Source organism: Ranitomeya variabilis, chromosome 1 (assembly GCF_051348905.1).
Source record: "Ranitomeya variabilis isolate aRanVar5 chromosome 1, aRanVar5.hap1, whole genome shotgun sequence".
In the NCBI taxonomy this organism is placed as follows: domain Eukaryota; kingdom Metazoa; phylum Chordata; class Amphibia; order Anura; family Dendrobatidae; genus Ranitomeya; species Ranitomeya variabilis.
The window spans coordinates 725,512,708-725,528,068 of NC_135232.1; the positions used below are offsets into that span (position 1 = coordinate 725,512,708).

The 15,361-nt window shown below is 46.2% G+C and overlaps 1 protein-coding gene across 5 annotated transcripts in view; it reads left to right on the top strand.

Annotated features, from left to right (window-relative positions):
- Positions 1–15,361, top strand: part of UNC79 (unc-79 subunit of NALCN channel complex) — a 302,015-nt gene that overhangs the window by 175,651 nt on the left and 111,003 nt on the right. For all 5 annotated transcript variants that reach the window (XM_077268206.1, XM_077268222.1, XM_077268215.1 and 2 more), the window contains one exon: positions 5,776–5,957. In XM_077268206.1, the coding sequence (XP_077124321.1) occupies positions 5,776–5,957 (182 nt within the window). The remainder of the gene's footprint in view (positions 1–5,775; positions 5,958–15,361) is intronic.

Consider the following 15,361-nt stretch of genomic DNA (forward strand, 5'->3'; position numbering starts at 1 on the left):
TCAGAATTCAGCTGCAGGCATGGACATTCAGAGTCTGTCCTCTAGTCTGGATCATCTCACTGCAAGGGTACAAGGTATCCAGGATTATGTAGTTCACAGTCCTATGTCAGAGCCTAAAATACCAATTCCTGAGTTATTCTCTGGAGATAGATCTAGGTTTTTGAATTTCAAAAATAATTGTAAATTATTCCTTTCTCTGAGACCTCGTTCCTCTGGTGACCCTGTTCAGCAAGTTAAAATTATTTTTTCTCCTTCCACTATTGAGATGGATCCAGTTAAGGTCCAGGCTATTTATGACTGGACTCAACCTACATCAGTGAAGAGTCTTCAGAAGTTCTTGGGCTTTGCTAATTTTTACCGTCGTTAAGCCTTTGACGGATTTGACCAAAAAGGGTTCTGATGTGACCAATTGGTCTCCTGCGGCCGTGGAGGCCTTTCAGGAGCTGAAACGTCGGTTTTCTTCGGCTCCTGTCTTGCGTCAGCCGGATGTCTCTCTCCCTTTCCAGGTCGAGGTTGATGCCTCTGAGATAGGAGCAGGGGCTGTCTTGTCGCAGAAAAACTCTGATGGCTCTATGATGAGGCCATGTGCTTTCTTTTCAAGAAAGTTTTCGCCTGCCGAGCGGAATTATGATGTTGGTAATCAGGAGTTGTTGGCAATGAAGTGGGCATTTGAGGAGTGGCGACATTGGCTTGAGGGAGCCAAACATCGTGTGGTGGTCTTGACGGATCACAAGAATTTGACTTGTCTCGAGTCTGCCAAGCGGTTGAATCCTAGACAGGCTCGATGGTCGCTGTTTTTCTCCCGTTTCAATTTCGTGGTTTCATACCTTCCGGGTTCAAAGAACGTGAAGGCTGATGCCCTTTCTAGGAGTTTTGTGCCTGACTCTCCGGGAGTTTCTGAACCGGCTGGTATCCTTAGAGAGGGGGTGATTCTGTCTGCCATCTCCCCTGATTTGCGGCGGGTGCTGCAGGAATTTCAGGCCAATAAACCTGACCGTTGTCCACCGGAGAGACTGTTTGTCCCGGATAGATGGACCAGTAGAGTTATTTCCGAGGTTCATTCTTCGGTGTTGGCGGGTCACCCTAAAATTTTTGGTACCAGGGATTTGGTGGCTAGGTCCTTTTGGTGGCCGTCCTTGTCGCGGGATGTGCGTTCCTTTGTGCAGTCCTGTGGGATTTGTGCTCGGGCCAAGCCTTGCTGTTCTCGTGCCAGTGGTTTGCTTTTGCCTTTGCCTGTCCCAAAGAGGCCTTGGACGCATATTTCCATTGATTTTATTTCGGATCTTCCAGTCTCTCAGAGGATGTCTGTCATCTGGGTGGTTTGTGATCGTTTTTCTAAAATGGTCCATTTGGTGCCCTTGCCTAAGCTGCCTTCCTCCTCCGATTTGGTGCTGCTGTTTTTTCAGAATGTGGTTCGTTTGCATGGGATTCCGGAGAACATTGTGTCTGACAGAGGATCCCAGTTTGTGTCCAGATTTCGGCGGTCCTTTTGTGCTAAGATGGGCATTGATTTGTCGTTTTCGTCGGCCTTCCATCCTCAGACGAATGGCCAAACTGAACGAACTAATCAGACCTTGGAAACTTATCTGAGATGTTTTGTTTCGGCTGATCAGGATGATTGGGTGTCCTTTTTGTCATTGGCTGAGTTCGCCCTCAATAATCGGGCTAGTTCTGCTACTTTGGTTTCACCTTTTTTTTGCAATTCTGGTTTTCATCCTCGTTTTTCCTCAGGTCAGGTTGAGCCTTTGGACTGTCCTGGGGTGGATTCTGTGGTGGATAGGTTGCAACAGATTTGGAACCACGTAGTGGACAATTTGACGTTGTGACAAGAGAAGGCTCAGCGCTTTGCTAACCGCCGTCGCTGTGTGGGTCCCCGACTTCGTGTGGGGGATTTGGTATGGCTGTCTTCTCGTTTCGTTCCTATGAAGGTTTCCTCTCCTAAGTTCAAGCCTCGTTTCATCGGTGCTTATAAGATTTTAGAAATCCTTAACCCTGTGTCATTTCGTTTGGACCTCCCAGCATCGTTTGCCATTCATAATGTGTTCCATAGGTCATTATTGCGGAGGTATGTGGTGCCTGTGGTTCCTTCTGTTGATCCTCCTGCTCCGGTGTTGGTTGAGGGAGAATTGGAGTATGTGGTGGAGAAGATCTTGGATTCTCGTATTTCGAGACGGAAGCTTCAGTACTTGGTTAAGTGGAAGGGCTATGGTCAGGAGGATAATTCCCGGGTTGTCGCCTCTGATGTCCATGCGGCTGATTTGGTTTGTGCCTTTCATCTGGCTCGTCCGGATCGGCCTGGGGGCTCTGGTGAGGGTTCGGTGACCCCTCCTCAAGGGGGGGGTACTGTTGTGAATTACGTTCTCGGGCTCCCTCCTGTGGTCATGAGTGGTATTGTGTGAGTTCTGTTCTTGGGCTCCCTCTGGTGGCCTTTAGTGCTTACTGCGGGTCTGTAGCTGGAATCCAGCTGCCTCGTTTTCTGCTAGTCTGGCCTCTATTTAACTCCACCTGGACCTTCACTTTTTGCCTGCTGTCGTTGTATTCAGTACTGGTTCTGATCTCTCTGGACTTTCCTTGTGACCTGTCTCCTCCTGAGAAGCTAAGTCTTGCTAGTTCATGTTTGCTCATTATTTCCTTGAAAATGTTTCTCTGTATATGATGAGTTCTGTCCAGCTTGCTTATATGTAATATTCTCGCTTGCTGGAAGTTCTGGGGTGCAGAGTTGCGCCCCTCACATCGTGAGTCGGTGTGGGGGTTCTTGTAATCTCTGCGTGGATTATTTTTTATAGCATTTTATACTGACCGCACAGATCCCTTGCTGTCTTCTGTCTATTTAGTGTTAGCGGGCCTCATTTGCTAAAAAACCTGTTTTCATTTCTACGTTTGTGTTTTCCCCTTAACTCACCGTTATTATTTTTGGGGGGCTGTCTAAAACTTTGGGGTGATTTCTCTGAGGCAAGTGAGGCTTGCTTTCTCTCTAGGGGTAGCTAGTTTCTCAGGCTGTGACGAGGCGTCTAGGATTTTAGGTAACGCTCCACGGCTGCCTATAGTGTGTATTGATAGAATCAGGGTTGCGGTCAGTATAGCTCCCACATCCCCAGAGCTTGTCCTAAGGATTTCTGTTACTTAGCAGGTCAGTTTGCGATCCTTGCCACCAGGATCATAACACTCCTCCCTATCTCATGTCTGTAGAGCCTTGGGACCTCAACTTGGTGCTAAGTGCCCTTCAGGAACTTCCCTTTAAACCGCTTCAGGGCATTTCGTTGGTTTTTCTGTCCTGGAAGGTTGCCTTCCTTGTGTTGATCACATCGATCAGAAGAGTTTCGGAATTAGCCACCTTATCCTGCCGGGCGCCTTTCCTTAATTTCCATCAGGACAAGGTTGTCCTCAGGCCGTCACCGTCCTTTTTGCCAAAGGTCATTCTTCCTTCCTTTTGTCTGGCCCCTATTCACAGGGTTGAAAAAGCTCTCCACACTCTGGACCTGGTCAGAGCTCTGCAAAGGTACGTCTCAAGGACTGCGTGCTTCAGAAGAACAGATGCTCTGATCGTTCTCCCGGAAGGTCACAGGAAGGGTCTTGCCGCTTCTAAGGCCACGATAGCCAGGTGGATTCGTTCCACCATCCAGGAGTCATATCGAGTCAGAAGTCAGCCCATCCCAGTGGAGATGAGAGCACACTCCACTCGGGGGGTGGGGGCTTCTTGGGCCATTCGGCATCAGGCGACAGCGGAGCAGGTCTGTAAAGCTGCAACTTGGTCCAGTTTACATACCTTCGCAAAGCACTATAATATTCAGTCTCAGGCTTCAGCGGATGCGATTCTGGACAGAAGAATTCTGCTGGCAACGGTGGGGCACATTTAGGCAGTTGTTGCATGAAGCCTAATACTTTGTGTTGTTTCCCACCCAGGAACTGGTTTGGGACGTCCCATGGTCTGTGTCCCCCAATGAGGCGAAGGAGAAATAGGGATTTTTGTGTACTAATCGTAAAATCCTTTTCTCCGAGCCACTCATTGGGGGACACAGCGGCCCACACTGTTAGCCTAATGGCTTATATGCATTTTGCCTGTTCTTTTAAGTTGACATGTTGTACTCTTCTATGTTGTTACTGTTTGTTCCTACTACTTTTGCACCAAACTGGTTCTCTGGGAGTCAGCACGAGGTTGTATACTGCAGAGGAGGAGCTAACTTTTTTTGTGTTAACTTAGTGTCAGCCTCCTAGTGGCAAGCAGCATACACCCATGTTCTGTGTCCCCCAATAAGTGGCTTGGAGAAAAGAATTTTATGGTGAGTACACAAAAATCCCTGATTTGTGAGGAAAAGTTGATTTTATTATTTTCACGGCTCAACGTTGTAAACTTCTGTGAAGCACCTTGGGGGTTCAAGGTGCTCACCATGCATCTAAATACATTCCTTGACGGATCTAATTTCCAAAATGTGGTCATTTGTAGGGGGTTTCCACTGTTTAGGCACATCAGAGGCTCTCTAAATGGGACATGATGTCCGCTAATGATTCCAGGAAATTTTACGTTAAAAAAAAATCAAATGACGCTCCTTCCCCTTCCAAGCCCTGCCGTGCGACCAAACAGTTGTTTTCTCCCTCTTGTTGGGTATCTGCGTACTCAGAAGAAATTGAACAACAAATTGTATGGTGCAATTTCTCCTGTTACCCTTATCAAAAAATGAAATATTTTGTGCTGAAAACATATTTGTGAGGAAAATTTTATTTTTATTTTTTTTTACTGCTGAACGTTATAAACTTCTGTGAAGCACCTGAGGATTCAATGTGCTCATGACACATCTAGATCAGTTCCCTGAGGGGTCTAGTTTCCAAAATGGCATCACTTATAGGGGATTTTCACTGTTTAGTCACATCAGGGGCTCTCCAAGTGTGACATGGTGTCCACCAATTGTTCCAGCAAATTTTGCACTAAAAAAGTCAAATGGCGCTCCTTCCCTTCCAAGCTCTGCCATGCGCCAAACAGTGGTTTTCTTCCTCATATGGGGTATCGGCATGCTCAGGAGAAATTACACAACAAATTTTGGGGTTCAAATGTTCCTGTTATCTGTGTCAAAATAAAAAAAAATTGGATCTGAAGTCAATTTTTTGTGAAAGAAAGTTAAACGTTCATCTTTTTTTTTTCTTTTTAAATTCATGTGAAGCACTTGAAGGGTTATTAAACTTCTTTAATGTGGTTTTGAGCACCTTGAGGGGTACAGTTTTTAGAATGGTGTCACTTTTGGGTATCTTCTATCATATAGACCTCTCAAAGTGACTTCAAATGTGATGTGGTCCCTAAAAAAAATGGCTTTGTAAATTTTGTTGGAAAAATAAAAAAGTCGCTGGTCAACTTTATAACTTATAACTTCCTAAGAAAAAAATATATAGTACCAAAATTGTGCTGATGTCAAGTAGACTTGTGGGAAATTTAGTTATTTATTAACTATTTTGTTTGACATATCTCTGTGATTTCTGGGCATAAAAATTCAAAGTTTGAAATTCAAATTGCTAAATTTTTGCCAAATTAACATTTTTTTTCACAAATAAACGCAACTCATATCAAAGAAATGTTACCACTATCTCGAAGTACAATATGTCACTAAAAAAAAAATCTCTCCGAATCACCAGGATCCGTTGAAGTGTTCTAGAGTTATAGCCACATAAAGTGGTCAGAATTGTAAAAATAGGCCCGGTCAGTAACGTGGAAATCACCCACGAGGTAAAGGTGTTAAGGACAGATATTACTATTTGTTATGATTGCCTGATGCTTTATTGTTACAGTGGAGAAAGTTGCCATCTTGTGCCGATTTCTGGACATTCACTCAGTCACCAAAAACCATCTATTGAAGTATTCTCTGGCCCATGCTTTCTGCTGCTTCCTAACCGCGGTGGAGGACGTGAACCCAGCCGTGGCTACCAGAGCTGGACTTTTACTGGACACCATTAAAAGACCTGCTCTACAGGTGAGACTGGGGACAGCGGCTCTGGTTAGTGCCATTTCTCAGGGGTGAGAGATTTTCTTTATCGCTTCATTGGGGGACACAGGTAACAATGGGTGTATGCTGCTGTCGCTAGGAGGCTGACACTAGGCAAAAACGGAAAATAGCTCCTCCTCAGCAGTATACACCCACCGACGGGCACAAAATACCTCAGTTTAAGCTTAGTGTCTGTAGGAGGCGGACTTGGATCTGCTACCAGATCCGCATTTTCCTTTTCAGGTTCCCTGTTTGTGTTTATTAACCTTTTCCCTTTGTCTTTCAGGTTCCTTTCTCTTAGGGTAACAGGGTGTAATTTCTCACCCTATTTTCCCATACTTATGTGACCGAGAGAGCAGTGTGGTGTCACCCACACCACCGACTCTCAGGCCCGCAAGGCAGGCCATACTTCTTCCCGGTACTCTTTGCCCAGTCACTGTCGCTCGTTTAAATCGCTCGCTCTTTTTATCCAATAGGAGGTTTCTTCCTCCTCTTCTTCTCAGTCTGGCCACTCAACCCCCCCCCCCCGCCCCTTTCCCGCAGCGCGTGCCTTTTCGGTGCATTTTTTTCCGCTCCTATCACAAAGCTTCTTCTTCCTGTCTGTTCACACCCCCGACGTGCCAGCCAATCGGAGGGAGACTTTCATTTTCACCGGCCAACAGATCTTCCTGGCTGATCATGCTCCCGGCATGTAAGCCAATAGGATTCTATCTTTCTCTTTTACCGGCCAGCAGACTTCAGCGATGCGGTGACACAGCCAAGACTGCTTCAGCTTCTTCACATCGCTGCGCTCTCTGCAGCCCTGTAGACGCTCTGCACACGGGGGACACAGCTTCCACAGTTCTTTCTGCTGGCATCCGGTAGGCTCTGTTCTTTTTGTCTTGGCTTCTCCACAGCAGTACCCCCAAGGCTCAACTTATGCCCAACCCTAGAGAGGCTTCTTCTAGGCCCACTGTGATTCACTACGTTTGTGCCCTTTGCAAAAGAAAGTGGTCTTCATGCCAGCCCTCCGCTTTTTGCCAGTTCTGCATCCTGTCCACCATGTCTGCCCCACATGAGCCCCCTAACGCCCGGGATGAGAGCACTCCACTCCCTCCAGAGTGGGCAGTTGCCATGTCACAGTTGGTCTCCAACCTGACAAAGGTTTCACAGTCCCTTGTCCAGGTCCTGGAGCAACTTCCACATTTGTCTACCGCCACCAGTTGTCCAAACACCTCTCATGGTGATTCACACGCACCTGACCGTGACCTTCACAGGGGCAAATAGGGTATAAAGCACAGGAAGCGGACTCTTTCCAGTTCTTCCTCCAGTTTTTCGTGTCCCTCTGCATCCCCCTGAATGCATTCTTCACCCCGTGCCCCCTCCTCGGAGGTGGTTTTTGGGTCGGATGTGGATTTCCAGCCTAAGTCTGAGTCCGATACTGACCAGACCTCAAAGATGCAGGATATGGTCAATAGCCTTATCTTGGCTGTTACCCAAGCTCTGAACCTAAAGGAAGAGGAGGCACCTGCTCAGGAGCACTCCATTTCCTTCACACGGGTAAAACGTCCCTCCCGGAATTTCTCTAATCACAGGGAGTTTGAAGCGATTATATCTAAACACTGGGAATACCCTGGAAAACGCTTCCCAGGAAGAAAGCAGCTAGATATTCTCTATTTCTTTAGCCTAGACCTCATTGGTAGATGGGCAGAGTCCCCTAATGTTGATCCGCCGGTTTCTCGCCTGTCTTCCAAGACAGTCTTGTCTCTACCGGACAGTGCATCTCTTAAGGATTCGATGTATAGACAGATTGAATCCTTGGCTAAGTCAGCCTTTTAAGCAGTTGGCGCCTCCCTCTGTCCCATTTGTGCCTCCACCTGGGTGGCAAAGTCCATGTCTGCCAGGGCAAGAATGCTTCATCAGGGTATTCTAGTGGCAGCTCCTCCGAATGACCTGGCAGATTTGGCAGACCAGGGCCACCAGCAACATCGTGGCTATATGCTGCATTCTCTCGCTGAAAGCGTGGAGTGCAGATCCACCGTCAAAAAAGGTTGCTCTTCCAAGTCTTCAGGGTCCCACGCCAACAGGTTCTCCTCGACGTGAGGGGTCACCCCCACCCTGGAATCTCTGTAGGGTAGAAGGCCGGCTTCTTCTCTTCCTGGAAGTATGGTTGTTGATGGTCAACCATGCCTGGGTCAGAGAGATAGACATGTCCGGTTACAAAATAGACTTTTCATTCCCCCCAGGAAAATGTTTCTTTCTGTCTCGCCCGCCAAGACTTCTGTCTCAGGCTCCAGAGATTGTTCAGGCCGTCTCTTCCCTTCTTTGCACAGGAGTAATCGTACCCGTTCCCCAGAACGAATGGTTTTCAGGGTTCTACTCCAATTTTTTCGTAGTCTCGAAGGAAGATGGATCGCTCCATCCGATTTTGGACCTCAAGCGATTGAACCATCATGTTCGGATCCGCCATTTGAGTCTCTATGTTCGGTAATCGCCTAAATGGAACCGGGAGAATTTCTTTGTTCTGTAGACATTCAGGATGCTTTTTTTTTTGAGCAGATACATTTTTATTAAACATAACAAAATTTAAAACAAGCATCACATGTCAATACTCATTTTAAATTTTTGCAGTAAATTACCCCACCAACCTTACCCCTAACCCCCACGAAGACCATTCCAGGCGCAGACAGCAATTCGTCCATAGCTGACAATATCAGACAGTATTCCAGTTCGCCATAGGTTTTACAATATAATACTATATACGTGTGTAACATTAATTACTCCTGTCCAACCACGGCTGCCATAGTTTATGAAAGAAGTCCAGCTTATTTCTCTTAGTGTAAATACTTTTTTCTAATTGAATTATATGGTACATTTGAGCAATAAATTCGTGCCTGGATGGAGGCTCCTCTCCAATCCATTATTTTGCAATCAATTTCCTTGTAATAAACAATAATCTTGCAATTACTATTTTGGTTGTGTTGTCAGTTATACCTTACATATACCCTAATATACATACCAACGGATCTCTAAGGACAGCGCACCCATATACCACTCCAATACGGTTCAACACTACAATCCAAAAGGCGTACAATCTGGGACAATGCCAAAGCATATGTAACCTGACTGATATTGTAAGCACCTTGGGCAATCAGAGTTGGGCTTCAACCCAGCTTTAAATAGCATATCAGGGGTTCTATATGCCCTGTGGATCACATACAATTGTGAGATTCTCCCAGGTTCACTCATGGATATCTTGGGTACATACTCTAGAATAGACTCCCACTTATCATCGTTTATCTCTCCCAAGTCTTTCTCCCACTTTCTTCTAGCTTTGATAGGGTGCCCTCCCAGAAAAGCATGTAGCAGATCACTGTACACTTCTTAAATTGCTCCCTTCATTCCACTGTTTTTAAGTATAAAATCTAACATGACATCCGTTTGTAGGCCTCTTCTACACTGCGACTGAAATGAGTGTTGAACCCTTCAATATTGAAGGGTTGAAATTACTCCTGTAACATTTCATATGGTTTGAGCTTTTCCTCAGTAAATCAACTTACCTATCAAGCCAATGCCTACCTCCTTACACTCACTAAATCCCTTCATATTACTAAACTCCTGAAAATAAATGTTGTCCCAGATAGTGAAACGTGTTACCCCCTAATCTTTTTAATTTTCTGCCATACCTTATGGATTAAATTAATAGTATGGTACTGAGACCCCCATTTTTTTTAAAAGTCCTGCCTCCAGACCCATACTCAGCGGCAAGGTCTTTATCAGATACTCCAAACTACTAGGTATCCGTCCCTTCCCCCGACATCTCACCCCAACCTTTGAGGTGCTGGCATTGTGCAGATAAGAAATATAACCAGGGATTAGGGAGTTCTAAACATTCTTCTGCCTTTAGCCTCTGCAGTATTTCTTGTTTGAGTCTCGGACTCTTTCTACCCCACACTAGTTCCCCAAATAATGATTTTATCCTACAGATGCAACACTTTAGGAGCCAAACAGGGGAGTTATGTAACACATATAATAGTTAAGGTATCACAATCATTTTGAGGAGGTTCACTCTACCCACCACCGATAAATGCAACTTATTCCACGCTGAAATTTTAGTACGTAGTCTTTGTAGTAAAGGGCCTAAGTTGAGCTCCTCAAATCTCGTCAATGGAAGAGCTATATGAATCCCTAAATACTTAAATTTTTGAACCACCTTTAATTTAGTGTATATTTCCACCTCGCTGGTACAGTCATTGTCTCCATCTGTCGGCAAAACACACGACTTATTAGTATCACTACATTTCTCAAGGACTTCCCAGGGTCCTCCAAGAAAAGCAGAATATCGTCAGCATATAGGGCCACCTTCTCCTCCAAATTCCCATACACAAACCTCTGCACCTCCTGCGATATTCTTATTTTAGCAGCTAATGGCTCCACAGCCAGGGCAAAAAGCAACGGGGAAAGCAGACACCCCTGTCTCGTACCCCTAAACAGCGGAAAGCTCTCCGATACAAGGTAAACACTGGCCCAAACCCAAAGCGACCCAGCACCGACCACAGGTAGTTCCATTCCACGCTATCAAAGGCTTTATGTGCATCTAGGGATACCACCACTCTCTTACCTGCATTTTCAGCTGGGGTTTGCATATTTAAGATTAGATTGACAGCAGTGGATTTATTAGTCATAAACCGGAATAGTCTGAATGAACCACTTTTTCTATTACCAGGATTAGTCTGTTTGTCGGGGCCTTTGCCAGAATCTTAATATCTGCTGTCAGGAGTGATATTGGTCTATACGACTCCAGCAAGAGTGGATCTTTTTCAACTTTGGGAATAGCCACAACAAGGGCCTCCCTCATAGATGCAGGCAACACTCCCCTTTCATACGACTTATTGAATACCCATAGCAATTTAGTTATTAATTCCTCATTGAGGTTTTTGTATATCTCCGCTGGGATGCCATCTGCCCCCGGAGCCCTGTCCCCCGCCATGGGCGCCAAAGCCTCTCTCAATTCCTCTGCTGAGAGCGGTTCATCAAGCCAGTTCCTATCTTCATTGCTTAATTTAGGTAGGTTTGCCTCCCCTAGAAACCTATCCATCTCCCCCTCCACTTGCTGCAACTGTAAATATAACTTACTATAGAAACCCCTAAAACTTCTAAGATTTGTTCCCCCTGCGTAACTACACTGCCATTCTCTAGTTTAAATGCATATACAGTACGTATGCTGAGTCTCGCTGCGCAAATGCCACCACTGAGAGCAGATGTTCTACTATTTCACCCTCAGTATAAAAAGCTTCATTTTGAAATGCCCTCATCCTCTCTGCCTTACGCAAATGTAATTTATTTACCTCCTCCTGAGCTGCCTTCATACGATTTTGTGTATCTTGTGTACATTGATTACTCAGCACTTCCTTTTCTGCCCTTAGTTCCTCCATTACCGCTTTATCAGAGGTTGTAGATATAGTCTTATGCCTTGATACGTCTCTGAACAAAATTCCCCTTAAGTAAGCCTTCATATTGTCCAAAACAATATGTTACTCTGCACTACCCTCATTAAGCCTGAAAATTCCACTATCTCCTCATCAATCTTCCCCATGTCTATAAGTTGCGACCAAAATGGGTGAATTTTCCATCCCAAACCCACATTCCTTTCCTGGTCCTCAATTTGTAATGACACCACTAACGGACTATGATCTCCATATCCTCATCTCTCCCGCCCACATCAACAGAATAAAATGCCTGTTACACCGCCAAACACAACCATCTCGAACAATTCCATCCCGCAGTGACACAATACAGTTATCCCATAACTATTCAAAATTTTCAGTCTTAATAACAACTAGCACTTAACAATTGTCCCACGAACACATAAAGCCATCTTCAGCGGGCCCGTTTAGCGTTTTGATCCAGCCAGTTTGTCGCCTTCTTAGGGTTCTGAAAGAAAGTGTACCCCTCCCAGGGCCGCTACCCTTAATTTAGCCAGATATAGCATAGAATAGGCCAAGCCCAGTCCTCGCAATTTTCTCTTGACCTCTCCAAATTTTATCCTGAGCTTCTGAACTGTCGCAGAATAGTCAGGGTTAAATAGATATCCGGTTGCCATCAATAGTTAAGTCATCTATGTCCCTGGCTTTCTTAAGTAGAATATCACGGTTCAGGATTTTGGCCAAGATAGATCTCAGGGCATACCCAGGGGGCAAGGGTCTAGACGGCACTCGGTGGGCCCTTTCCACAGTGAACTTTAGTAAGGCTGTCTCCTCCCACTCTGTTTTTCAGCCATGACTCAATATAATCCGTGGGGTTATTCTCTTCCACCTTTTCAGGCACACCAATTATTCTTAAATTGTTCCTACAGGAACTGTTTTCAAGGTCATCAGTTTTAAATTCCAGCTCCGAGATGCGTTGAATATATTTTTTCTCCCTTTTTAACAGTTCAGCAATCTGTTCATCCACACCCCCCACACGCTCCTCCACCACCTCCATTCCCTCCTTCGCTTTTTGCATGGCAGATCTGAAAGTAGCCATTTCACCCTTTAAGCCATCATCCTGCAAGGTCAGGGTCTGAGAGTACAGATTTGCAAAATATCACTGCTGAAAATATATCTTTAAGTGTTGGTTCATCCATATCAGCTTCACATAGAATCACAGGCTGGACATTGTGTATAGGGGCTTGGGTGATGTGCCACACTTTTCAGGTCCCTTATCAGAACGCATAGGGGTCTGCCAAGTCATGACACTGCCCTGTGCCCGGGACTGCTCTTCAATCAGCTCCCCTGGGTCACCCACACTTCCAGCCTCCTCATCTCCAGCTCCCAGCCGCAGCTTCTCTGCACCCTCCATCCTGGCAAACTTCTCCAGCTTGGATATTACCTCCATCTTTCTCCTGTACGCGTCACTTGCCTTTGCCGCGTCCTCCTCTTCTGACTCGGCACCATCTTAAGACCGGGAGCTGCCTTCCGTCCCCAACTCCTTCTGTCTCCTGCACGTCATCCGGACTCCAGGTACCGTCACCACCAGGTTCCCTGTGCTCACCACACTCCCGGCACTCAAGCAGCTTTATCAGGCATTTGGTGGCGCCTCCGTGTAGCCCTTAATACAATATGTGCAGCGGGGTAGCTCTTGCAGACGACCGCTCACATAGCCTGCTAGGCCACGCCCCCTGTGTGACATTCAGGATGCTTATCTTCACATTCCTGTTTGTGTTCAGCATCAGAGATTCCTACAGTTTGCGTTCCAGGAGGATTACTATCAATTCATGGCCCTTCCCTTCGGCCTGGCCTCTGCTCCAAGAGTATTCACGAAAGTCATGGCAACGGTCATGGCCATCCTTCATTCCAAGGGGGTTCTCATAATTCCTCATTTGGACGATCTTCTGATCAAGGGGCCGTCCTGCCAAGACTGCGACCCTAGCTCAGCACCTGGTGTTTCTGGGTATGAGGTTCTACCCAGCCCCAGCCAGTGTCTTCCTTTCAAAGGAGAAGTTTTTATCCCTCTGCCAGAGGATCCGCATTCTAAAGCGACCTGCCCCTCTCCCCCTGTGGTCCTGCATGAGAGTTCTGGGGAAGATGATTGGCCTCATGGAAGCCGTGCCTTTTGCCCAGATCCATACCCGTCCTCTTCAGCTGGCCCTCTTGTCAGCTTTGGACAAGAAGACCATCTCATTGGACCGGTCCGTACTTCTGCCTCTCAAATTGAGGCAGTCCCTGACCTGGTGGACGTTATCAGCATCAGTCCAACGAGGGAAGTCCTTCCTTCCTCTCTGGTGGCAGGTCATCACCACCGACGCCAGTCTCCTCATTTAGGGAGCGGTCTTTCTTCATCAAACAGCGCAGGGTCACTGGAATGCTCAAGAAGCCGCTCTCCCCTTCGCCGCTGGCAGTCCCTCCTCGCAGGCCAGCCGGTCCAGATACAGTTGGACAACGCCACTCCGGTGGCTTACCAAAACCATCAAGGTGGGACTCGCAGCAAACAAGTTATGGTAGAGGTAACCAGGAATCTGCGATAGGCGGAACGTCACGTTCCCGCCATATCAGCCGTGCACATTCCGGGAGTGGAAAATTGGGTAGCTGATTTTCTGAGCCGTCAGGGTCTCACATCGGGCGAGTGGTCTCTCAGTCCTGCCGTTTTCAGCCAGATATGTCAGAAATGGGGCACACCGGACGTCGATGCTAGTTTTTCCCATCAGTTTATTCAGACCATGATTAGGGCGAGAAAACCAGCATCCTCGCATATCTACCACAGATACTGGAAGACTTTCTTCCGATGGAGAGAGGACAACAATTTGGTCCCTATGTGTTGTGAATTCCGCTCTTGGGCTCCCTCCGGTGGTTGAAAGTGGCACTTTTGTGAGTTCTGCTGTTGGGCTCCCTCCGGTGGATTTAAGTGGAACTGCTGCTCCTTGGATTTAGCAGTCAGCAGCTGCTTCCACTGATCGTCTATTCTGGCTCGGCTATTTATCCTGGCTCTATCCTTCAGCCTGTGCCAGTTGTCAATGGTTCCTGCTTGGATTCACATCTCTCTTGGATTTCCCTGATATTCTGACCAGTTCAGCAAAGATAAGTCCTTGCTTGGTTCTTTTGCTTTCCACTTGTTGTGGACTTAATCGTTCAGCACATTCTGTGTTTTTTCTAGTCCAGCTTGTCAGTATGGATTTATTCAGTTAAGCTGGAAGCTCTGGGAAGCAGATTTACCCTCCGCACTTTTAGTCAGGTGTGGAGATTTTTATAAACTCTGTGGTGGATTTTTCTAGTTTTTAATACTGACCGCACAGCATTCTGTCCTGTTCTATCTATCTAGCTAGATTGGCCTCCTTTGCTACATCCTAGTTTCATTCTGTGTATGTCATTTCCCTCTCCACTCACAGTCAATATTTGTGGGGGGCTGTCTGTCCTTTGGGAATTTTCTCTGAGGCAAGATAGCTTTCCTGTTTCTATCTTTAGGGGTAGTTAGTCCTCCGGCTGTGACGAGGTGTCTAGGGAGTGACAGGAACATCCCACGGCTACTTCTAGTGTTGTGTTAAGCTCAGGAACTGCGGTCAGTAAAGGTACCACCTCCTCCAGAGCATTTCCCATGTTGCTCCTAAACCACCAGTTCATAACAGTACAACTGGCCCAAAAATGAATTAAATGCATCTCAAAAGAAGGAAAAAATAAAAATTCTGAGACATTTTTTTTTCTGTAGTCTGTTTTGTCTTTTTTTTCCTCTTAATCTCTGGGTGGTTCAGGATTTTGGCGCTGGCATGGATGTTCAGGGTTTGTTTTCTCGTGTGGATCAACTTGCTGCAAGAGTACAGAGTATCCAAAATTATGTTGTCCAGACTCCGGCTTTAGAGCCTAAAATTCCTACTCCTGATTTGTTTTTTGGGGACAGATCCAAGTTTTTGAACTTTAAAAATAACTGCAAATTGTTTTTGC